The sequence below is a fragment of the Talpa europaea genome, assembly GCF_964194135.1.
Source record: "Talpa europaea genome assembly, chromosome: 8".
Taxonomy (NCBI): Eukaryota; Metazoa; Chordata; class Mammalia; order Eulipotyphla; family Talpidae; genus Talpa; species Talpa europaea.
This window is the reverse complement of record NC_140075.1, coordinates 71,417,599-71,444,485: the sequence shown is the minus strand read 5'-3', so window position 1 is coordinate 71,444,485 and position 26,887 is coordinate 71,417,599. Positions and strand designations below refer to the sequence as shown.

Sequence of the window (26,887 nt, the reverse complement as noted above, 5' to 3'; positions counted from 1 at the left end):
TGAGACAGTACACAATAGCAAAAACAAACTGCATTAAATTAAAAAGAAAAAAAAGCCAATTATTCAATATTAAGGAAGCCATGAATTGGCTCTCATAAACAAGACAGCTCTACATTACATGTATTCAAAATCTCTTTGCTCTTGCTGGCAAAAAAGGGTAACAACAGTATAGGCATGGTCTTATTTTCCAAATTGGCAACTAAACTATTTGGAAGTGAAAGTCCAAAAATTACAGCTTTCACTGCTAAAACAGAACCTATATTCATAGTCGACAAATATATCTCCTAGTTTACTGAAAATTCAACATGAACTAAGTATTTTCTAAAAGGTTATTTTTAACATAAATATGAAATTGAAGGTTTACTGCAAACAAATAATAGCAATAGAAAAGCGTAGACATTCAAATGGTTTTATTTTGGGCATGTACATTTTTGTTATTTCCAGACTGTCAAGGCTCAACTGAAAGCAGGCAACACAGTGGGCGATGGTGGCAGATTATTGGTGGTCTGGTAGTGGGTGTGGTGTGGTGCGGTGACACATTTAAAGAAATGTTAATCTATAGTCCTAAAACATACAGTGTTGTAAACCAGTGCCACCTCAATAAAATAAATTTTAAAAAAAGTGAGCAACAAAACAGCATGTTAAATATTGCCTTCACCTTGTAGTATTTAAGGTATATGAAAAATAAATTCAGTTGTCACTAGAATTTACTTTAAAACATAGAGTGACAAGAAACAGGAGGGTAATCCTTGCATTACCTCTGTCATAAATGAAAATCTGAACCCCTCTATTGATTTTCCAAAGTTGGAAATTATATGCCTATGAATATACCTAATAACGATTCTTACTACTTTTGGGTCACTGGGGAAGCAAATTTCCCTCATTCTTTTGTAAAATTATAAAAAGCAAGCATGATTCCTAAATTCGGAAGATAGGCAGACATTACATGTTTTCCTCACTGATGCAGCTATGGGACATTTCTCTGGAAAGAGACACAAAATGTTAGCATATGTTGCTTGAAAAAATAGACCATGGACACTAATATTACTCTATTTTGCTTCCAATGAGAAGGAAATTGTTTATGCAGCTGTATCAGACAGTCTAAGGCCCAGCTAGTGAGATTTTCTAATGTAAGGCTCTAGGGGATATGAAAGATCTCTTATAAGCAGATCCTGCTGTGCAACTTTTCTATTGTGCTTGCATTTATGATCCATTATTTTAGGCTAATGAGAGAACCTTTTAAGCTAAGTGAAGCTGAAAGATATAATGTGCTCTTCAAATTGTTCTCAAGTAGAGAGAAAATTAATAAGAGAATTGCTAATAGTTGTGTATGCATGCCAAAACCAAAAGAACTTGTGTAGCACATTAGTATTTATTATCAAAGGAAGTGTTGCCATTACTACCAGTTTACTTTAAAAGTATCTGAAAATAACCTTGTACTCAAAATGTCCATATTACATAAAAGATGTCAGTAGAGGAGATAGGCCTAGAGTCTTGGGTTAGCACTACTCAACACTGAGAGCAAATTAACTGTTAACTACCCTAATGGCAAAGTGTGAAGAAAAATCTGCAAGCAAAATTTCACATCAGTACTTTACACATATAATAAACCACAGACTACATAACTGATCTAGAAGTCAAATCTAAATTAACCCCGCAACATTTGAAATATAAATCCATCATTCCTGCAACTCTTGGCTCAAAAGCAAACAGGGTGTTAGATTCAACCTTGAAACAATACCTTAACATTCCAACATTATAATTGGAATTTATCATTCTGAAGATGATGTCTCAGTTTCTAATTTAGTGAATACGAGCAATGAAGAGAATCCTAGATTTGAGCTGTGATGATGGCTTTCTAGTTTTAACTTACTTATTTGGCCTTATTAATAATTACTGGTAGGGGGCCTCCCCTGTGGTGCAGTGGGTTGAGCGCTGCGCTGTGAAGCTATCTGCAGCCTCCACAGCTCCGGTTCAATTCCTGGCCCGCCAGGGAGATTCTCACATGGCGAGGCAGACCTCTCCTGTCTCACCTGTTGCTCCCCTCAGCAGTGCCTTCAGTCGGTCTGCCTGTTTTGCTCTCCACTCTGTCTCATCCTCCCATGACTCTGGCCTGTACCCAGCTCTTGTATAAATAAAAATAAATCTTTAAAAAAATAATAATTTCTGGTAGGTTTTAAGGAAAATCAAAACTTAATTACATTTACTTCTTATTTAGCCATAATGTTTACTGACATAGTTTTTATTTATTTTATTTATTTTTGACATAGTTTTTCTTTTTCTTTCCTCCTTTCTTTTGAGGGGGCTGTTCAGGGGGTGGATTCCTCTCTCCCCTCTCCTTCCCTTCCTTTCCTTTCTGTCCTTTTTTTTCCCCTTTCCCTCTCCTCTCTCTTAACCTGAGCCCTCAGGATGTTTATTAGTATGCCCTGTTTTTAAAAAATTTATGTTATTGAATTATCTGCCTTGTAAATGCCCAGAATGTTTTGATCTTACTGTGTGCCGCACATAATCCTTTCAGATTCTCTCATTTGTTGAAAATGGCTGCCTTTCATCCTTTCTTTTGGCAATATAATACTTTGCAGTGTGTCTATACCACATCTTCTTGATCCAATCATCTGTTGATGAACCTTTAGGCTGCTTCCATGTCCTATTGTAAGTAATGCTGTTATGAGCATTGTGGAACATATGGGTTTTTTTGTTGGTGGCTTCATGTTCTGTTGATATATGCCCAAGAATGGAATTGCTGGGTTGCATGGTATTTCCATTTTTGTTTTTTAAGGTAAATTTATCTTGTTTTCCGTAATGGTTGCATCAGTTTATGTTCTCACCAACAGTGTGCTAGGGTTCCTTTCTTTTTTTTCGCATCTTCAACACTTGTTGTAGGGTTTTGGTTTTTTTTTACTATGTGCCATTCTCACAGATGTGAGATGGTACCTCATTGTAGGTTTGCTCTGCATCTTTCTTATTAGAAGTGATAATGAACATTCTTTCATGGTTTATGGTCTTCTGGATATCTTGTTTCGTGAATTGTCTTTATATCTGTTGCCCATTGTTAGATGGGTTGTTTGTTGTTGTTGAATTATATGAGTTTATATATCTTGGATATTAATCCCTTATCAGTTATATATTTTTAAAATATTTTCTTCCATACAATAAGGTGTTTAATTGCCTTGTCTTTTCTTTCATTGAAGCTTTTTAACTTGAGATAATTCCAATTATTTTTGTTTTTTAATTTTCTTGCCATAGGGGTTGGGCCACCAAATATTTCTTTACTGTTGATGTCACGGAATGTATGGCTAATGTTTTCTTCTATGTATTTTATTGTTGTAGGTCTTCTAAACCTTTAATCCATTTTTAGTTTTTGTGTATGGTATTAGTAATTCAATTTCATTCTTTTGTATGACTTTCCAATTTTCCTAGCACTGTTTATTAAAAAGATCATCTTTTCCCCATTTTATGGTCATAGTTGTTTTGTCATAGACTAGGTGCTACTATGTATGTGGATTTATTTCCAGGCTTTCAATTCTTATCCCTGGATTATGTATGATTTTGTTCCTATACCACTTTGTTTTAAATAGTGCTTTAAAGTTTGAAGTCAGGTAACATGATACAGGGTTGCTTTTTCTTTTGTAAAGATTTATTTATTTATTTGTTTGTTTGTTTGTTTATACATACAAGCACTGGATACAGTCAGAAGCACTGGAGGGTGAGAGAATTCACCAGAGCCAGAGCAGGGAGCAGAGCAGGCAGAAGGACCAAAGCACACTGCTGAGGGGAGCAGCGGGCGGCAGGAGAGGTCTGCGTGCCATGTGGGACCCTCCTCCTGTGGCCGGGGAGCAGCCGGGGATCGAACCGGCGCCACATAGGCTGTGGGCAGCTTCTCAACCCAGTGCTCAACCGCTGTGCCACTGGGGAGGCCCTGGGGTTGCTTTTTCAATTTAAGAACTTTTGTGGTTCCACATTGAATTTCATTATTATTGTTTCTTTGAAAACTATTGATTTTGATGGGGATTATGTTAAATTTATTATTTTTGTAAGCAAGACAATCATTTTGAATATATTGATTCTCCCCTTCCATGAGCACGGGATAGCCTTTCAACTCTTAGTCACTAAATCCTTATGTAACATCTTGTAGTTCTTGTATAGGCCTTTTACTTCATTACGTTGATTCTGAGGTCTTTTTCTTTTTCTTTTTTTTTTTAAAGATTTATTTATTTATGTATACAAAAGCTGGGATACAGGCCAGAGATGCAGTGGGTGAGAGGATTCACCAGAGACAGAGTTGGGAGCAGAACAGGCAGATTGACTGAAACACACAGATGAGGGGAGCAGCGGGCAAGACAGGAGAAGTCTGCTGTGGCATGTGCGTTGCTTCCTGGCCTGGGATGGAATTCATGCCACAGTGGCTTCAATAGCTTGATAGTACATGACTTTAACCCCTGCCACCAGGGAGGCCAAAGGCTATGGATTTTTACGTGTTGATTTTGTAACCTGCTGTTTTGTTTCTAATAACTTTTTTGATGGAGTCTTTAGAAATTTCTATATATAATATTGTCTGTGAATAGTGATAGTTTCACTGCTCTTCCAACTGGACCTCCTTTATTTCCTGTTTTTCTGATAGCACTGGCCAAAACCTCTAATACTAAGTTAAACGGAAGAGATGACGATGGACACCATTCTCCTGTTCGCAATCTTAACGGGAAAGCTTTTTTACGTTTACACTATTGGCTGTTGGTTAGTGATATATGGCCTTTATTACACTGAGATAGTTTCCTTCTATTCCCATCTTGTTTAGAGTCTTTATCATAAATGGGTACTGAGTCTTATCAAATGCTTTCTCTGCCCCTATTGCTAGTGTATGATTTTTTCCCTTACTTTTGTTGCTAGAATGTATTACATTAATTGATTTGTATGTAATAAGCCAAATTTGCATCCCTGGATAAGTCCCACTTGATCATGGTATATAATCTTGTGATATACTATTGAATTCAATTTGTGAGTATTTTGTTGCATCTCTGTTCATTGAGGATTTTGATAGCTGAAACACCTTCACATTTATTTTAATGCTTTGTTCCATTTTTTTCACCAAATATGTTTACATGTACTAGAGTTAACCATAAAAGAAACTCAATTTTATTTTACACTATGATTTACTTTTTTTAGATCCCCCTATAGTTACTGAACTAAGGTATAACAGTATTATTAATTTTATCTGAAATTAGTAAATTTCCTGGTTTTGTCATGTTGTTAACATTACATTTCTTTTTAGCTCTGAGACATTATATTCTATACAAAGCTAGCATATCATAACTTATGAGAACTTAGGGCTTCCTCTCACACTATAATATGCTGTATTTATTTGTACCAGATAATAGCTTATGTAATGTATTTTAAAATCACTTTTACTATATGATGTATACTTAATTTTTCCCCTGAAAAAAATTCTCATAAAATTGCAATGCAGGGCCTCCCTGGTAGCGCAGCAGGTTGAGCGCAGTGCTGTGAAGCTGTCCGCAGCCTCTGCCGCACAGGTTCAATTCCCAGCTGGCAAGGGAGAAACCCACATGGCGCAGCAGACCTCTCCTCTCTCGCCCACTGCTCCCCTCAGCAGTGTTTTCAGTTCATCTGCCTGTTCTGCACTCTGCTCTGTCTTTGGTGAATTCTCTTGCCTTCCCGCACCTCTGGCCTGTACCTCAGTTCTTGTATAAATAAATTAAAAAAGTCTTTTAAAAAAAATTGCAATGTGTTGTGTATATATACACACCTTATATCTCACACCCCCCAAAATATACTTCCAGGAGAATATTAGATTATTTAATTTGTTCTTTTTTGGTATTATAGTTTGTTGATAATAAATTTCTAAGTTTGTTTCTAATTTAAATAAGCCTTATAAGCTTAAGGAAGTCTAGTTTATGTTTGCAACACTAGAGTAACATCAATAAAATTCAGGAAGAATCCAATCTTGTATGATATTACATCTAGCTGATGGTCTAAGTTGGAAATATAATAGATGTCAAAAAGCTACAGAAATTGGGCCTCCCCTTTTGGTGCAGCGGTTGAGCGCTGGGCTGCGAAGCTGCCCGCAGCCTCTGCAGCACCGGTTCAATCCCCGGCCACCGTCGAGGGTCCCATATGGCGCGCAGACCTCTCCTGCCGCCCGCTGCTCCCCTCAGCAGTGTATTTCAGTAAATCTGCCTGCTCCGCTCTACCTCTGGCTCTGGTGAATTCTCTCACCCTTACAAGCTTCTGACTGTACCCAGTGCTTGTATAAATAAACAAATAAATAAATCTTTAAAAAAAATAAGAAAAAAAAAGCTACAGAAATTATTTTGAAAGTGAAAAATAAAAGGAAAGTTGTTCAAATTAGTAAAGGGTTTGATTTGGTATATAGTATTTGGTATATAGTATCAATACCTTGATAAAAACTGCGAGAATTGAAGGGTAGCTTTTTTAACTGAAGATGCCATTGAGGATTTAATAGAATCAGGATTTTAGAGCATCTCTAGTATCCTCATTTTACAAAAGAGGTAAGAGAAATGGAAGCCAGGAATACTGGACCTTTAGTTGTCCTTTGCCACCTTTCTTTTGCTTCTGGAAAATACAATTTGCATAAGATATAAAAATACTAAAAACTAGCCTAAAGTCATTAACTATGGCCAAATGTTTCATTTCCTTTTTGGTCAAAATGCAGAAGTAGTACCCCAAGGATAGAAGTCACAAAAATGCATGCCCAGAAAAGGTGGTTTGCATAACTTTAATTAGAAACTAATCTGGAGAACAATATTTTCTCTTATCAATTTTCTAAAGCTGGACCTTGCAGAAAACATTTCTGCAGAAAACAAGATACAACATTTTTACAGGGTATACAATGCTTTATAGATATTCTGGGTTTTAGCTGGTGAAAATAATTTAATGGGATATAAAATCTTTGCCCAAGTAAACATGAAAATCAGGTGCATTCTTTATGCAATTATTTTTTACAGATGCTTTGGCTTATAAGACCTTTTTAAAACACTTGAGTCATAAAAAATTAATACTATAAAAGCTAGCTATTTCTTTCACTCTCCTTCTACTACAAATCAATTCTTTGCTGGAGATCAGTTCATCCTAGCTCAAAATACATTGCTATACCATATCTATTATTTCATGATGTCAATAATGAATAGGTATAACTATCCTAAGTGTTTTTAATTCTGTAAGTTATTTAAAAGCCATTTTCCTAAGTGAATTATGCAGCAATCCAAAGTAATCAATAACCAAATCAACCTTGTCATGGTCTCATTATTTTTAATATATAGTAGTGACAGCCCTAACATTTTCATTTATTTTCCCATTTGGAGGGCTATACATTAGCTATTATCTTCAAAGTATATCAATTTTTTCAAGCAGATTTTTGATATGTAAGAAACAACAAAATTGGTTTTTCAAAAAAATCAAATACTGCCCTTAAGGCTTTAAAAATATGAGGTAAAAAATGCAAGTTATATACAAAACATTACATTGTGAACTGTAACCAAATTCACAATGTCTATTTAAATGGCAGACCTAAGATTTTCTCTGGCAAAATTGTTTTAATTACTCTAAGTTAAACAAAAATTAAGTTACTCTACTATATTTTCCATTAAAGGTATACCTCTATGAAAAGTTTTAAGTGACATATAGCTATTGGCTTTTCTGTCTGCCTTTTGATTGATACATAGATAATTTTGAACCATAAAGAAAGTTAACAAACCCTTAACTTATTAACGACTTTGAAGTTTATTTTACAGCACTTTTATTGAGACATCATGTAACTACTGACCAGGACCATTTACAAATGTAATGCTTGGCCTTTGAGATAATTAAAAACTTTTAAGTACTAAAATTTTACATCATGATTTTTTTTTAACTTAAGTGTTAATGATGGTGAAAACTAACAAAAAAAAATCTAAAGCAAAAATATAATGATTTCCACAAAAACCATATATTCTTCCCTACATCAAAGGGAAGGCAGGAGTAAGGAAAGGAAAAAGAGAAGTGGGGAAGACAAGAAAAATAAGGGCAAGACAGGCAAGAAAAATACTTTTTTTCCCCATTTGCAAAAAAGGAGGGAAACTCTGAGGTCTCAGCAAAGAGTGTGATCAACTAAGTCAGTTTATATTAAGGCATCTTCTTTTACATATTATTGAATCCCATCATGCCTTTCATATTGCCAGCAGCACCCTGTTGAAACTGCCTCATCATTGACTGAAGTCCTGCCATACCACCTAGAGCAAAAGTAGAATAAAATCAGATAATTATTAAGCAGATTTGAAATATTAGTTTTGCCTAATAAGTACTTTAACGTCCAAGAAATAAACTGGGTCTGACTACAATCTGGTCATTAGCGTTAAAGAACATACCAATTAAAAATTTATATTATCAATGGTATCCTCACCTTTATAAGAGAATAACCTACCTTGTCAAGTTGTGAGGATAAATGAGATAATACATGAAAAGATCTTAGAATAAATAGTACCTGCACACAGTAGAGTTAGTATATCTAAACAAAATATTTTTTCTGAGAAATCTGAAGAGTCTTGCTGTAAATAGTAATTAATTGTGGGGTGGGCAGTGGGGAGGAGAGTAGAAGGAGTAATTTCAGAGGACTCATAGGAAGAAAAAAAATCACCCCTTAATTGAATATCTACTATATGCCCAAAACTGTAGTAAATGCTTTCATGTATATTAAACCATTTAATTATCATAATTTCTTAATGAGCTGTTATCTGTGATACTATAGAAAGGGAAAGTGAAATTTAGAAATGTTAAGGAACTTTTCATAGGTTACACAGTAAAAGTGCAACTGGGTTTCAAAATTCTTAGATAATTTCAAAGTTTCATCACTAAAAATATTAGGGTTCCAAACTAGGGCAAAAAGTTACTAGAAAACATTAACAAAAAGTGATCAAGTATCTTGCTCAAAAATCAAACATGGCAGTAAAAGAGTGAATAAAATCTCAGTTTATATATAGCAGATTATATAGAGTGAATCCAGATGGACATCTGCCTTAAAGCACACATCTTTTGACCAGATTTTCATAATACACAACAGCGACTTACTAAAACTCAAACCCTTTTAAAATAAACCGTGTATTAGCAAATGGCAACAACTTTGCATTTACCCATGTGATGAAGAACTCTTGGATCCATCATTTTGGCCATCTGTTGATTCAATTTTGCCATCTGCGACTGGCTCACATTCTTAGACATATCACCACCTGAAAAAAAAGTTCTGATTCAATATAGAATGTAATAGGATAACCTAGAACGATATGTTATTGAATTGAATAAAATGAATAAAAAATAAAAAAATTTTTAAAAGATTTTATTTATACAAGAGCTGGGGTACAGGCCAGAGGTGCGGGAGGGTGAGAGGATTCACCAGAGACAGAGCGGGGAGCAGAACAGGCAGGTGGACTGAAAGCACTGCTGAGGGGAGCAGCAGGCATAACAGAAGAGGTCTGCTGCACCATGTGGAATCTCCCTGGCCGGCCAGGATCGAACCCACATTGCAGAAGCTGTGGACAGCGTCACAGTGCTGTGCTCAACCCGCTGTGCCACTGGGGAGGCCGCCAAAAAATAAATGTAATAAATAAAAACTGGATAAGTAAAATTGAATTGATTGAAGTGAATAAGAAAAAATCACCTATAATTTTATTACTCTTAACAATTATTTTAATCTTTAACTCAATTATATACATATTTTTGAGAAAGATCAAGTGATATTAAAAATATTTAAGGGACTTTCTTAAGGTCTATAGTTGTTGATAATACTTTAATTTATATCTGTAAATGAGTCACTATAAGCAAAACTACTTTCAGTGATTATTAACAGTAAGTTTTAACAATTGTTTAATAGTGGCATGGAAGAATGCTAAACAAAAAACTCTATACATATAACTGGGAAAAAGACTAGATTGCTGGTAAATGAATATCAAAGAATAAGTCAGAGAAAATCTGAAGATCAGAATATATCTAAGCTATTATAGGATAAGGAAAGCCTTCATAGATTAGAAACAACAATAATGCAACTCTATCAATGAATTTCTATACTTAGTCAATACTCCACAGTAAAAAAGGCAGTCAATAATATGGGTCTCCCCGGTGGCGCAAGGGGTTAAGCACCGCACTATGAAGCAATCCACAGCCTCTGCAGCAGCATGAGTTCGATCCCCAGCTGGCCAGGGAGAAACCCACATGGTGAAGCAGACCTCTCCTGCCTCGCCCGCTGCTCCCCTCAGCAGTGTATTTCAGTCAGTCTGACTCTTCTGTTTCCCACTTTGTCTCTGGTGAATCCTCTCACCCCCACATCTCTGGCCTGTACCCCAGCTCTTGTATGCATAAATAAATAAATCTTAAAAAAAAATAATAGAAGTACTTTGGGGCAGAAGATATAAGAGCATCCTATAGAGAACAGTTGTTGAGAACAGGAAGCAAAAGAGATCATCGACAATGACTATGTAGAGCTGATTCAGCAAAATTATCTATTTCAAAAAAATATTAACTATCGTACTTGTCTGGAATATTAATGAAAATGAAAAAGCAGCCTCTCCCCAGTTTTCTGATCAATGCTGGCTAATCTGAATAAGTTATGTGAATTAAGAGCTATGAATAAAAAAGATGTCTAAAAACATGATACAATCTGTGAAAAAAATTTTCATGATTGAAAAATCTGTATAAAACATGAATTTCTTATCCATTGGTGATTATCATAAGAGTACATTTTTAAGAACTTAAAATGTCTAAAAAATATTAAGAGTTTGGTTTGACAATGATGTGTGTTATATCCACTGCCCATTCCATCTTGATTATGCCTTTATTGAGTAATCAATGTCTAGACAGGATCTAATGAATAAATCTGCAGTAATTCTATCAAGAAAAGTCAGGGTCATTTGGAAAAGTTGTTAACCTGATATAATGTGTTTATTAATAACTGTCATGTGATTATAGGAATTATAACTAATTTTAAACATATTTGTCTTTTCTCCCTGGTCTTCTTTCTATTTCACACACACACACCCACTCACCCACCCACGCAGGCTATCGTAAGGCAGGATAATAAAGTGTCAAGACAATATATTATAGAAACTTCTGTAAATACTAATCCTTTTTTTTTTTTTTTAGTAAACGCTAATCTTTTTCAGAAAGCTAGTCATGGCATAATGTTCATTTTTGTAGCTTGCCTAATCAACATTTTAAAAAATAATAAACTCACTGTTAGCTGTTTACAATATAGGGAAAAAATGTAAATGAGGACTAGATAGTTGATGAACTCTTTGGAAAAAACAAACTTATCTTTTTACCTTACACAATATAGTACAAAATAAATTCCAGATATAAAAAAAAAGAAACCTATAAAACCAAGATGAGTAGAAAAAATATATGTGACTATTATGATAGCTAAACAGGGAAGGCTTTTGTAAGCATAAAAGACACAAAAGGAAATGATTGATGGGCTCAAGTGCATTAAAAATAAAAATTTCTGGTCATTAAAAAATATAATAAAAAGAGACCAATGAAAAACTCAGAAAAAATATTTGCAGACACAAGCCAAGAATTTTAAAGTCATTAAAAAGCAAAGAGGGAAATGAACAAATGAATAAGGAACACTTGAGGTGATTCACAAAGAAGACTCAAACCAGTAACTATATGAAGAAATGTTAAGATTAGTATTGTAGGGCCTCCCTGGTGGTGCAGGGGTTTAAAGACAGTGCCATCAAGCTATCGCCAGCCACTGCAGCATGAGTTCCATCTACCTGCCTGCCAGGGAGAAACCCACATGGCACAGCAGACCTCTCCTGCCTCAACCACTGCTCCCCTCAGCAGTGTATTTCAGTAGATCTGCCTGTTCTGCTCCCCACACTCTCTGGCGAATCCTTTCACCCCTCGCCCCCTTGCACCTCTGGCTTACACACCAAATCTTGTATGCATAAGTAAATAAATCTAAAAAAAAAAAAAAAGATTATGTGGCGGACGGGGTTAAGCACTCCACTGTGAAGCAATCGGCAGCCTCTGCAGCATGAGTTTGATCCCCAGCTGGCCAGGGAGCAACCCACATGGAGCAGCAGACCTCTCCTGACTCTCCCGCTGCTCCCCTCAGCAGTGCACTTCAGTCAATCTGCCTGTTCAGTTCCCCACTCTGTCTCTGGTGAATCCTCTCACCCTTGGCATCTCTGGCCTGTACCCCAGCTCTTGTATGCATAAACAAATAAAATCTTTAAAAAAAAAAAAAAAAGATTAGTATTCTACAAAACATATATTGAAAATAACAACTGACCATGAAATTGGAAATATTAAATTATGGAATTTATTTGTCATCCACTGTTTATGATCAAAACAGACAAAATCCCTGGCCTCATAGAAGACTACAGAAAACCGATATTAGAACTGATACTGATAAAGAGGATTAATCAGTCTAAAGATCCAACAAAATGGTATTATGTTAAATAAATATACACTCATAACTGGAATAGTATTCAGTGTTTTAAAAGTTATTTTTTTGTTTTTTAATTAATTTATATTTAACTGAGGTAAAATACCTATCAGGTATTATCACCATAATGCAACCACCACCAACTCACCCATATTCCACTACCACAGACCACTGTGCTTCCTTCCCTCTTCATTCGTACCCTAACCCCAGTCCCAACCCCTCCCCACCTCAGTGCTTAAGTTCTATAGTCAGCTATCAAGGGTTAGTTTTTCAGCTTGTCTTTATCTATTATTGAGTTACTTTATATTCCACATATTAGTGACACATCGGTATTTATCTTTCTCCTTCTGACTTATCTCACTTAGCATTATCCTTTCAAGCTCCATCCATGTTGCTGCAAATGGCATGAGTTTATCTTTTTGATCATTGAACAGTATTCCAGTATGTATATATACTATATCTTCTTGATCCACACATCTGTTCTGGAGCACTTAGACTATTTACATATAAACAAGTTATATTTTGAAAAATATTTGACAATATGGAAAATTGGTCATGATGTATCAGAAGAAAACACTAGTTGTATCAAACGTCATTTCCAGGAGGATGCTTGAGATTCATAACAGGGAAGTTAAAGTATTAGGAATATGAAGTTGTTTTTTATTTTTTCATATATTCTCTTAATTTTCTTTAGTATGTACCTCATTTTCATGAAAATAAAATCATAAAATTTGGATTTCTAAAAATTTTAGTGTTTATTACCTTGAGTCTGAAAACATAAATCATATCACATTATAAATTCTGGAAGCACCTGAATATAACATTAAATTAAACAATATATTTTACAATACTGGCAGTACACTCTGGTTTTAAATCTTAATTTCTCAACTTCTTTCTTTCAGTGTGCTAACTAATGGTGAGTTTGTTTTTCTTACCTTTGAAAAGTCCTTTGATACCTCCCATCTTTTTTACCATCTGTGCAAATTTGGTATATTGTGTCAAAAGTTCTTGAACATCTCTTGTTGACACACCTGATCCTCTTGCTACCCTCTGGATTCTTCCTGGTTGCTTACTAAAAACCTTGGCACCATCAGTACTATCAAGTTCTGTGAACAAAGGTCAATTACTTTCAATTACTACAATTAACATTTATCATTCAAAGCAATTGTGTGCAAGTATCTTACAGAAAACCAAATATAACAGTTGAATGCACTACCAGACTTAACAAATGTTATCATTTGCCATGCTTACTTCTGTTTTAAAAATTAAACAAGGACTGTATCCAAAAGGATATATTAATATATAGGCTATAAAAACAATAAAATAAAATGCTCATGTACTCATGAGTAGAGAATATTCTCAACTTTCAAAACCCATGTCTACTCTTTCCATATCTCATATCCAATACTTCTGAAGCATACAGCAGAGGTATATGGTATATTTCAAAAAGACAAATGTGCTCATCTTAGCTCAATCCTATTTAGCTTTTTACCTTTAAATCATAAATTTAAGCATATAAGCAAGCAGAAGGATGATGTTCAATCTGTAATCACAGACCCTGCTTATTTCTTACAATCACGTAATTACTATCTGTAGTATTTTTTTTTTAAATGATTTATTTATTTTTAACAGAGGTATGTTTCATTTATTTATTTGTTTGTTTATACATGCACTGGGTACAGTCAGAAGCGCGGGAGGGTGAGAGAATCCACCAGAGCCAGAGCGGGGAGCAGAGCAGGCAGAAGGACCGAAGTACACTGCTGAGGGGAGCAGCGGGCGGCAGGAGAGGTCTGCGCGCCATGTGGGACCCTCCTCCTGTGGCCGGGGAGCAGCCGGGGATCGAACCGGCGCGGCAGAGGCCGGAGGCAGCTTCGCAACCCAGCGCTCAACCGCTGCGCCACCGGGGAAGCCCTATCTGTAGTATTTTAATCCTTTCTGGAACATAAAGAATGAGTTAATTCCCTCCAGTATTTTGGTATTGCTTAGAATATGAAAAGCCCTTCTTTTGGCTTTCATTTTATACAATCTCACCAATGGGACAGACTTTAGTCAAAATGTCTATATTCTTTCTACAGGATGCCTCAATAAGTGGAGATCTTGCCTCCACCTCAATAGCTCCAGGAGAGATGACCCATTATCTAAAGTAAAGCAGCCCACATGGCACAGCAGACCTCTCCTGGCTCGCCCGCTGCTCCCCTCAGCAGTGTATTTCAGTTGGTTCACCTGTTGTGTTACCCACTCTGTCTCTGGTGAATCCTCTCACCCCCACCCCAACACACCTCTAGCCTGTGTCTCAGTTTTCGTATGTATGCATAAATAAATAAATCTTTAAAAAAAAAGTAATATAAAAAAATAAAATAAAGAAATCTATGCCATTCTATTATATCAGTAATTATGAAAAATCTTTTCACACAATGAAAAGAAATGTTTTCCTGGTACTACTTCTACTAACATAAATGCATCCTTGTCAGGCACAAAGAATAAGACTTTCAAATGTTTAAGTACTATTATGTCTCCTGTGAATTTTCTCAGGTGAAAAATATTCAATTCTTTTGATTATTCCTCTTATAAATGGTTTAGAACTCCATTTATCATCATGACTTCCTAACTACATCTAATCAGTCTATGTCCTCTAATTATATTGTTCAGAACTGATCTGAAACCCAGGTGAAGTTTGATTACCAATGCAACACAAAGAGCAAATTATCTCAAAATAAATTAATAGTTAAGATCTCTAGAGCCATTTCATAAATGCAACTTTTATACCACATCTTCACTATAAAATATTTAGGAAATTGGGTCTCCCTTGTGGCTTAGGGATTAAATCTCAGCGTTTCCACTCCAAGGCCTGAATTCGATCCCTGTCATGACACTAACCCACATATGGCACTGCAGACCTCTCCTGTCTTGCCCATTGTTCCCCTTAGCAGTGTATTTCAGTAAATCCACCTGTTCTGTTCCCCTCTGTCTCGGGTGAATCCTCTCACACACACACCCCCACCTCTGGCCTAGATCCCAGTTCTTCTACACAAAAATAAAATCTTAACAAAAAAATTTAGGAATATATATCAGATTCTTCCCAAAAGTTGAAATGGAGTGAGAGAAAGAAGATAAACTAATAACAGCATGTCATGGTAAACAGTATGACAGAGTTAAGAAAACAGCAGGATGAGGCATAATTTAAAGAAGATAGTAAGAGGTCCCAGGCTGGAGGTTTCTCTTAACTGAATACTCCTGAGGGACAAGTATGAGTTAAGATGAGAAAGGAGTCAGGGACATTCTAGTAAGCAGAACATGGATTCCTAGAATAAATACAAATAGGTTTGTGTGGAAGGAACCAAGCAGGGTTAAGAGCTGAGAGAGGGGCCTCCTCTGGTGGCGCAGTGGTTGAGCGCTGGGCTGCGAAGCTGCCTGCAGCCTCTGCAGCGCTGGTTCAATCCCCGCCCTCCGGCAAGGGTCCCACATGGCGCGCAGACCTCTCCTGCTGCGCCCGCTGCTCCCCTCAGCAGTGTACTTCATCAGTCTGCCTGTTCTGCTCTCCGCTCTGTCTCTGGTGAGTTCTCTCACCTTCCCGCACTTCTGACTGTACCCAGTGCTTGTATAAATAAATAAATATATCTTTAAAAAAAAAAAAAGAGCTGAGAGAGATAAGAGGTTGCAAAACTAGGTAAGAGTAAGATTATATCAGAATTTGTATGCTGGGTTTAGCAGTTTGAAATTCATAATGGAAACAGAAAAGGGAGATGACATAATGGAAACCAAGAAAAAAAAGTTGATCAACAATAGCCAATGTTGTAAAGAGCAAGAAAAAACCTAATAATTCTCCCCTGGAGGAGGCTAGTAGAAGGTTATTGGAAATCTTTCTAAGATCTATCTCAGAGTAATGGTAGAGACAAAGTTAGATTTCAGTAGTTTGAGAAGAATACTAAATAGTTTTTTAAGAAGCTGGACTGAAAAGAGATGGGGAGTAAAACAGAAAATATGAGCTCATGAATGTTTATATGTGAATGAGAATGGAGTGAGGAGTCAGTAAAGACAGATCAACGATAAAAGATTTTATTGATCAACAAACATCCTGGAAAAAGTTTAATGTATGGTTTGTGGCTGTTGTAACCTTACAAGTAAGCTAGCCAAAGGTTTAGGGAATTCAATGCCAAAAATCTGTATTTTCTTTGTAAATGAGGTCAAGTAGCAATGCAGAAGGTTTAAAAATGGGTGATAAATGGTTGACATACCTGCTGAATGGAATCAGAAGGGTGCTAAAAAAAAACTGGAGAAAAGATGAAGGGGTCAAGAGTCTAGAAATGCTAATGGGCTAAGGACCAGATAAAGAACCTGGAAATATAGGACACAGTGATGATACAGGAATATAGAGGCAGAGCAATATACTTCTGAGAAGGTGGAAAGTTTAAGAGTTCAGAGCAAAACAAGTTTGTAAACACCGCTTAAACTATCCCTCTCTTACAGACTCATATTAATGTATTAAGGCTATAAGACTTCAAACTTACAAGCTTGGGGGCATCCCTGGTGGCACAAGGGTTGTTAAGCACTGCACTATGAAGCAATCCGCAGCCTCTGAAGCACGAGTTCGATCCCTGGCCAGCCAGGAAGCAACCCACATGGCGCAGCAGACCTCTCCTGACTCGCCCGCTGCTACCTTCAGCAGTATACTTCGGTCGATCTGCCAGTTCTGTTCCCCACTCTGTCTCAGGTGAATCCTCTTACCCCTACCCTCCCCCACATCTCTGGCCTGTACCCCAGCTCTTGTATACATAAATAAATTAATTTTTAAAATAAAAAAAAAAAACTTACAAGCTTTTTTAACTCAGAGTCCCTCAAATTTATTTGATTACAGAATTCCGCTTTTAAGTTATTTCTATGAACATCATAAAGAACTAGTATTTTTTCTATGGAGTACATTGAGAGAAGCACTATACTAGACATTTCTCTCAATAATAAAGCCAATACAATAATCATAATCCTTTGACTAAGAGCTTTCAAGCAGCAACAAATCTACCTAACAGTAACTTTATAGTCAAATTTTTTCCCCAGTTCATCCACAAAAAAACAGTGAAACTCTAAATTTAGTGATATTCAGAACATTGTTGTCTAAGTCAAGTAATGTGCCATCTTACCTTGATCATTCATACTATCCATTATGGTCATTAATTTCTTTAGCCTTGCCATTGACTCTTGTTCATTTCCTTTGCTCATAAAATCTGTCCCGAAACCAGGGATCATCCCCTGAAAGATTTAAACATACAATCAATAATAGTTTAAGATTAACTGTTCCCAAAAAAGATTAATTGGTCTCATTTAATTATTGGCTTAATTTTGACACTTAAGTCCTAAAATATTTTTTACCAAAATAGTTCTTAAAATTAATTTCACTTACATGTGGTAAACAGAGAAAAGAAACAGATGAACTATATAAAACAAAATAGGGCCTCCCTGGTGGTGCAAGGAGTTAAGAGGCAGCCCGTGAGTCTCTCCGCAGCCACTGCAGCATGAGTTTGATTCCCGGCCAGGGAGCTACTCACATGGTCCAGCAGACCTCTCCTGACACTCCTGCTGCTACCCACAACAGTGTATTTCAGTAGATCTGCCTGTTCTGTTCCCTGCTCTGACTCTGGTGAATCCAATCACCCCCCCCACCCCGCACCTCTGGCCTGTATCCTAGTTCTTGTATGCATAAATAAATAAATCTAAAAAATAAATAAAACAAAATTAACTTTGGGCTCTAAGACCGATTAGTAGTTACCAGAAAGAAAGGGGGAAGAGGTGGATAAATCAGGAAAAAGGGGACAACAGTATGGTGATGAATAGATTTGGACTTCTATCAGTGAACTTAATGTAGTATATAAACATACTGATTCTCAATGACGTACACCTGAAACTTATATGTTATAATGCAGCATTATTTCAATAAAAAACAATTAAATCAAGTGAACTGGTTCTTAGAAATTCTAATGGAAAACCAAAGGAGACAGAAACTTCAGGATTACTAACCAAGATCTGACTGAAGGGGCCCATTTTCATGATGTTTTGAAATTGTTCATACATGTCTCGCAATGTAAATTGACCTGAAATACAACATAAATGATTCAGATATATAAGAGAAACAATCTTGTCATTCATTAAAACCAATATGTCCCTAATCATGCATTTATCCCAAAGCACACTTACAAAATACCCAATCAATAAATATTTGCTTAGCTGTTACTATGTGCAAGATCACAGGATGAATACAGTCAAGAATATACAGATCCCATCCTAGAGAAACTTACATTTTAACACAGAAATGTGGGACATGTACAAAGACACAAGATACTTGAAAACAAAACATAAACTATAGTAGGATGACTAAAATTTAAAAGCCTGGTAACACTAAAAGTTAAAGAGGATACATAGCAAGCAAAACTGTCATGTATTAGTGGTAAGAGTGTAAAATGGCAAAAACACTTTAGTAGATTACTTGGAGTTTCTTATACAGCTTACCTGCCCATCAATAGGAAAATGGATGGACTATGGATGAAATACTAATCAGCAATAAAGAGAACACACTATAGGTAAGTATAACTACATGAATGAGAATAAAAAAATATTCTGAGTGAAACCAGATGGAAAATAAAGGACATGTTTTAGGATTCTAATAATATTAGGTATTATTGGAAAGGAGAATAAGCAAATTTTCCAGAATAATGAAAATTTTATAATTCCTCTGCATTGGTCAAAGTGATGGAATGATACTGAGTACTTCATTATAGGTAAATTAACTGCAATTAAAAAAAAACAAACAGAAAAGAAATAAGACAAAGGATGAAGTATTTTCTATTTGTATCCTAAAGAAAATGTATTTGGTTTCAGACATTCTGAATTTAAAGTATCAGTAAAATATTTTAATAGAAATGCGATTAGAAACGCAGAATTAAACAGTGGAAAAGAAACAGGAGTCAGTAATTAGACTGACTAGGAAAACAATGCTCAGTTTGATGTAGTAGTGGAAGCAGTTATAAAGATACTCAAAATTAAAGGAAGACAGGGGCAAACTAGGCAATGGGGAATAGATTCATTACTCGGCAAATATTTACTGGAGAACTACTAGAAGAGAACAGCTATAAACCTTACCTTCATCTTTGAGGAGGACAGACAACAAATATTTGTAAATATAATTATAGAGTACAATGGAAAGATATGGCAGAAGGGTCTAATTTAGTCTAGAGATCAGGTAAAATATGCCTGAAGAAGGAAAATTAAGGAGAAACCCGAAGTATGATTAGGAGTTAGCTAGTTTAGCTGGGAAGAGGATTGTAGAAATAGGAAGAGATGATACCTATCTACAGGTGAAAAAACTGAAAAAGGGCAAAGGCCCAGAAGTGAGACACAGCAATGCACATTTGAGAAACTGAAAGAAGTTCAGCATGACTGGTACATAATGGTTAAAAAAGAAAATAAATAAATAAAACCAGAAACCAAAAACTGCTGAAACAAGACACAGAAGATGTGGGCTACATGGTGGGGTGATTTAAAAACATTCTAAGGGTAAAGGGACGCCACTGAAGTATTTATATAAAGGAATTAATGGGGTCAGATTGTCATTTGTGAAATATTTTGGCTATACTATATAAAATAGATGCAAGGGGAAGAGTCTATGAAGCAGACCCCTTAAAAGACTAACAATTTTGGGGCCTCCTTGGAGGCATAAGGGGTTAAGTCTCAGCACTATGAAACTATCCACAGCCAGGGAGCTAACCTAACCTACATGGAGCAACAGACCTCTCCTGACTCGCCCGCTGCTCCCCTCAGCAGTGTATTTCAGTCAATCCGCCTGTTGTGTTCCCCACTGTCTCTGGTAAATCCTCTCAAACCGCCCCCCTCCCACATACCTCTGGCCTGTACCCTAGCTCCTATATGCATAATAAATCTTTTTTTTTAAAAAAAGAAACAATTTAGGCAAGAGGTGAACTTACATAATTGAGGGCAGTTGAAGAGAAGAAGATGGAATGGACACTTAGGAAGTAGAATCATTAGGACTGATTGACTGATGGGAAAAGGTGTGGGCAGACTGGGAAAGAGCTAGGAGTTGGTTAATACCCAAGTATCTAACTCTGGCAGTAAGAGGAATGATGTTAACATTCATTAATAATAACAACAGGGTAGGAGATTAGGATAGGAAGATAATAAGAATGTGCTGAATTTAAGATGTCTATGGAATATCCAAGAATGGTCTAGCAAACATAGAACCATGTGACAGAAGCACCAGGGAAAGACTATGACCTAGAATGACCCCTGAAAAACACCAACATTTAAGAGAGGTAGCTAATGAGATAAGAGGAGCAAAGAGGAAGAAAAGGATGATGCCCTGGAAATGATGGGATAAGATAATTTTGAGAAAAACAGAAATGTTTAATAATAATATACGCTGAGTGCTTACATACTGGGCAGGTTATGTAAACTAGCTAATTTAACCTTCATATTTCTGTGAATAAGTTAGTATGATCTACTTATTACAAATAAGGAAATCAAGGTTAAGTAATCTGAAAAACTGGGATTAATTTTAAAAAGTTACATGGCTAAAAATAGACAAATACAAATTCAGCTAAGTCATATTTAAGAACCCAAGCTCTTAATCACAATGACATACTTCTCTCTAGCAATGATCTTCACTGTGTGGATATATGCAGTATATTTAAACTCATCTTCTAAAACTATTTTATGTATTATATACATAACATATGCATACACACATACATATAATTTATAAGTACACAGCCTAGAAGAACATGTTCTAATTTAGTTTTAATCTGTTTTACTTCAAAGAAACCAATGAAAATCTCTATTTTAACTTTAAGACAATTTGATTAGAAAAAAGAAAGTAAGATTCTAGAATTTGTGACTATTCAGATGTCTGCAATTTCAAACGATTTGTACATAGAACCTAAAATAATAAACATCTGAAGAATTAGCTATTAATCGATTTACCATATCAAACAAATAGTAGCCTTATCAAAAAGAAATCAAGGATAAAAATAATAAAAACAAAAAGAAGACATCTGAGATTAAATGTTTTTTGCCACATGTATACCATGTTTCAACTTTTCTATAAGTGCTTCATTGTCATCCAACTTCAACTCGTTGACTTTATCTATCAGTCCTTCAATGTCACCCATGCCTATAAAACCCAAAAAAGAAAAAATTAACAAGTAAATAATATACCCTGCTTTATAAAAACCAAAGCCCTGTGAGGTAGGCAGGTCAGGCATTCTTACTACAATATATAGAGGAGAAAAATGAAGCTAGACAGGTTAAGTGATAAAGCAGGGACTCCAGATCCAAGTTTAATTCCAAATTCCATGCTCTATAACAATACCATCTGGAGACATTATGAATTTTACTGCCATAACCACAACCACACATTTCTATATTGGGCTGCTCTAAAACTTTTCCAAAGAACTCTCCATCTGAGAGTTCATTTTACTACTCTAACCATAGGAAATAGATAACCATCATTCCTATTTTACAGGAGAGAGTCAAAGAAGGAAGTAATTTTCCTAGTTAGTGAGAGGGCAGTATAAGAATCTTAATCTGGGGCCTCCCTGGTGGCACATGGGGTTGAGTGCAGTGCTATGAAGCTGTCCGCAGCCTCTGCAGCACGAGTCTGATCCCTGGCCAGGGAGCTACCCACATGGCACAACAGACCTCTCGTGACTTGCCCGCTGCTCCCCTCAGCACTTATACTTCAGTCTATCTGCCTGTTCTGTTCCCCACTGTGTCTCTGGTGAATCCTCTCACCTCCCACACCTATGGCCCAGTTCTTGTATGCATAAATAAATAAATCTTTAAAAAAAAAAAATCTTAATCTGTCTTAAAAATCCGTAATATTTCTTGGAGGTTAATCTAAATCATCACCACAATACACACCAAGAAGTTTGCTGATGAAAGGTTGTGTTTTGAAAGGTTCAAAGTCATCTATATGTTCCCCTGTGCCAATGAAAATAATTGGACTTTTTGTCGCAGCAACTCTATAATAAAAAGAAAACATAATCTCAAAAAAGAAAGCAAGTTCTCAGCAGATTTCAAAGTTAATTAAATAAAGGTACATAGCACCAGTTTCTTTTCACTAGTTAAAATAGAACTCCACAGAGAGGCTCCAAAATACTGTTTCTATTAAAATTTCTCTTATGGCCCATATTAGGTCACTATTGGAATATGTTGTGAAAGATCTTTCTTACAAAATATCTACAAGAGTCATAAACACACTCAAAATCCAAGATACAGGACCGACAATGGCATCAATAATACTTACGCACTAAGTGCACCACCTCCTTTTGCATGGCCGTCAAGTTTTGTCACTATTACTGAGGCTACATCTACTTTATCTTTAAAAGCCTTAGCCTGGGCTTCACAAGCCTGTCCAATCGAGGCATCCATCACATAAACAATGTTATCAGGTTGCTAGAAAATTTAAATAAAAAAGATGCATATTTTCATTGATTGTGGCAAATATCACCATTAGAAGATAAAATAGAAAAAGTTATTTTAAATAGTTATTCAATCAATGAATATTTATTGACAGAGTACCACATAGTAGGTAGCATTTAGGTCCTGGGGAAAAAAGCAAAAATAAGAAAATCTTTGCCTGTGTGGCACTTACAGTCTAGCCAGAGGAGACACATAACAAAAAGGCAAACAAACTTTACAGATGTATAGTTAAAATGGGATAGAAAATATCAGGTTTGAGATTGGGGAGAGGGTTCTTTAGGTAGAGTAATCAGGAAAGACCTCTCTAGTGGTGACATTTGAGCTGAGGCCTGCATAAAGAGAGAAAAGTTATGAAATATCTAGAGGAATCGTATTCTAGGCAAAGGGAATAGCAGAAATAATTTTAGAAAAATTAAAAGTAGAAGTGTGTGTGCACTGACACCAAAATGAATAGTGATGAGGTCATTTCCTTTAGCTCTGCTCAACTCATCCAATACAGAATAGATGAAAAGAAACTTGCTAGCATTAATCAGTCACCAAAGAATTAAAGCCAATACCCCCACTGCAAACATCTGATCCTAGCACATGCTACAGAATATCTATAAACTGCTTCTTCTCCCCAGATTTCCATCATAATTTTAAAGACACTAAATGATGATTAATATTTTTAAATATTTCATTTTTACAATCTTTAAACATTCATCTAAAGTATGTTTTCAATTTAAATAATTTACAGAAAGAAATCCAACCAATATTAAGGTTAATTTTTAATATTTTATTTTTCTTATATATACTAATAGAATGATTGAGAAAGGAAACTTTTGATATTTACTAATGAAAATTTATATCTAACACTGAGAAGATTACGTCCTTATCATACAGATACAGGTGCCCAAAATAGAAATAATATACTTAGAATCTGTCTTATAGGCAGAAACATAATTTATATGGGTCATAAACTTAATCAGCATTTGCAGTTAAATTAAACAAAGTCCTTATAATGTTTTTAAACTGAAAGCTACTTACTATAGCATTAGCAACTTGAAGCATTTCTTCAAACAAAGAGTCTTCTTGTTTATGGCGGCCACTTGTATCAACAATAATAATTTCAAAATTTTCATTTTTGAATTTTTCCACTCCTTCAGAGGCAATGATAACAGGATCCATTTCTGTATAGCTATTTCACATGGACAAATGACTTCATAATCAGACAGCAAAACTTTCAAATACTAATCATTTGAAAATTGTAACTTTATTCTGAAAAAGTCATGATGATGACAATTTTCATTTATAAGAACAAAATCAAAGAGGTATTAAATAAAACATCTATTTCTGGAGCAGCACCCAGTACTGTCCAGTTTTCCAACTACAAAATCCTGTATGATTATGATTATGCTATATGTCTTTTCTAAATGAGCTGTTTCCCTCAATTTTTTTTTACATTTTCTTTAATAATTAAACTTAGGTTACATAATGTTTTACACTTGCTTTTCTATTTAACACTTCAATAAGCATTTTATAACCATTAAATATTCTTATAAAATATGACTATTAGGCTACACAGCATACCATCATGTTATTTGCATAAAATAAATGCCCTGTTTGGCCACTTAGGATTTTTCCAATTTCATGGTATTAAACATAGCCAAAATGAAAGTTCATAATTTTTCTTTGAAACTGTTGATACACTCCTACAAGTTGAATTTGGATCAAATGGTTTGAACACTTATGCTTTTTGTTTTTTAAAGTTTGTTTTCATTCCTATCTCAATTTCATTTTCATAATCCTCAAAAACATTTGTAAACTTGAAAAATCAAGAAATGACATCACACTTTAATTTTCATCCTTTTGATTAGTGGCAACTTTTTAAAATATTTTATTTCATATAATTCTTATGTCATTTTCATTTTTGCACAATGTATGCATTTTCATTTTAGTTATATTCCCCATACAATTGCACCCCCCTTATTTTGACCCTAATCCTTCTTCTCTCTGTTCTTCCCTATCCCCCGGTAGTGTGTCTCTGATTTATAGTTGCTTGTTGATTTTGATTTTTTACTTTGTATTAATTAATCTTTTTCCTGGTCCCTTATTTAAGTTTTCTAAATTCCTTATATGAGTGACACCATCCACTGAGCATGATCCCTTCTAGCTCCATCTATGTTGCAGCAAACTGCATGTTTATCTTTTTTGATTGCTAAGTAATATTCCATTTGATATGTACCACATCTTCTTGATCTAGTCATCTATTTTGGGGCATCTGGGTTGTTTCCATAGCTTAGCTATTGTAAATAGTGCTGCTATAAACACAGGGGAGCAGGTGAGTGGCAACTTTTTATAAAGATAAATACTGTCAAATGAAAAGACATACCATGTAAAAAATATTTCCCCCTAAATTAACAACAAAAATCAGGAATGAATTTAATAAGACTATCATGAGATTTAAATTAAAAAATTGCTATACTTAAGGACATAAAAATTTTTAACAAGGGCCTCCCTGGTGGCGCAGTGGTTGAGCGCTGGGTTGCGAAGCTGCCCACTGCCTCTGCAGCGCCGGTTCGATCCCCGGCTGCTCCCTGGCCACCGGAGGAGGGTCCCGCATGGCGCGCAGACCTCTCCTGCCGCCCGCTGCTCCCCTCAGCAGTGTACTTCGGTCCTCCTGCCTGTTCTGCTCCCCGCTCTGGCTCTGGTGAATTCTCTCACCCTCCCGCGCTTCTGACTGTACCCAGTGCTTGTATAAATCAATCAATCAATCTTGTATAAATAAATAAATAAATCTTTAAAAAAAAAAAAATTTTAACAAAAAAAGGCATTGCAGATAGCCAAATGACTACATGAATATAGTAAAAATGAATATAGTAAAAATGACTATAAGAATATAGTAAATTAATTGATTTCAATATAGTTCAAACCAAAATTCTAGGGAGATACTTCTTTTTGAAACTTGATAAGGAATTCTGAAACTTATGCAGAAAAATAAGCAGATGAGAATAAGCTAGTAAAAATGAAGCGCGGGAGGCCTCCCCTAGTGGTGCAGCGGTTGAGCCCTGGGCTGCAAAGCTGCCCGCAGCCTCTGCAGCACCAGTTCAATCCCTGGCCACCGGTAAGGGTCCCACATGGCGTGACAGACCTCTCCTGCCGCGGCCTGCTGCTCCCCTCAGCAGTGTATTTCGTCATTCTGCCTGTTCTGTTCCCTGCTCTGGCTCTGATGAATTCTCTCACCCTCCCGCACTTCTGACTGTACCCAGTGCTTGTATGAATAAATAAATAAATCTTTAAAAAAAAAAAATGAAGACAGAGATTGATCATTATTGGAGATTTTTATATATGGTAAAGATACAATTAAAATAAAATTTACAAATTTACAAAGAAATATGATCAAAGATGTTCATAAGGGCACTGGTTATTTATATACATTCACACAATGGAATATACAATGATGTCACCTAAGAAAGAATTAAACATTATGTAGACTAGTCTAAAATTATTAAATCTCACTTAAATCAACTCTATAGAGATAAATTTACATAAAATTAAATGCACTGTGTTAAGTGTTCACTTTGATGAGTTTTGACAAATTTATACAACACATATAACCACTACACAGTAATCGAGGTACAAAGTGCTGTGAGATTCCATTCTAATTTAAAACAGTTTATATAAACATATGTATCTCTGTGTTTATTTGCATAGACATTGAAAAATGCACAGCTGGACATACTAAAAACTGATAATGGGGCAGTAAACTGTGAATACTTTCACTTTTTCTTTAGTTTAGAATTTTTAATTATATAAAATTACATTTATAAAGTGCTTTTTAACATAACAGGACATATGAAAATATAATAAATCCCTGTATCTACCACCTCCAAATAAATAATAGTATATTAACATGTATTCCAGATTTGTAAACTTAACACCGGAGATATAGTTAAGTCCTTCACCCGTCCC

The 26,887-nt window shown here is 35.6% G+C and overlaps 1 protein-coding gene across 4 annotated transcripts in view; it reads right to left on the bottom strand.

The window, feature by feature from the left end:
• Nucleotides 1-8,154: 8,154 nt before the first annotated feature.
• The window catches only part of SRP54 (signal recognition particle 54), a gene marked incomplete at both ends in the record, with an annotated part of 30,382 nt that continues 11,649 nt past the window's right edge, over nucleotides 8,155-26,887 (bottom strand). For 2 of the 4 annotated variants that reach the window (XM_084240023.1, XM_084240024.1), the window contains 9 exons: nucleotides 8,155-8,246; nucleotides 9,144-9,239; nucleotides 13,390-13,560; nucleotides 17,590-17,698; nucleotides 18,464-18,537; nucleotides 21,540-21,626; nucleotides 22,376-22,476; nucleotides 22,761-22,909; nucleotides 23,963-24,113. In XM_084240023.1, the coding sequence (XP_084096149.1) occupies nucleotides 8,155-8,246; nucleotides 9,144-9,239; nucleotides 13,390-13,560; nucleotides 17,590-17,698; nucleotides 18,464-18,537; nucleotides 21,540-21,626; nucleotides 22,376-22,476; nucleotides 22,761-22,909; nucleotides 23,963-24,113 (1,030 nt within the window). The remainder of the gene's footprint in view (nucleotides 8,247-9,143; nucleotides 9,240-13,389; nucleotides 13,561-17,589; nucleotides 17,699-18,463; nucleotides 18,538-21,539; nucleotides 21,627-22,375; nucleotides 22,477-22,760; nucleotides 22,910-23,962; nucleotides 24,114-26,887) is intronic. The other 2 variants (XM_084240025.1, XM_084240026.1) reach the window with 2 other exon arrangements.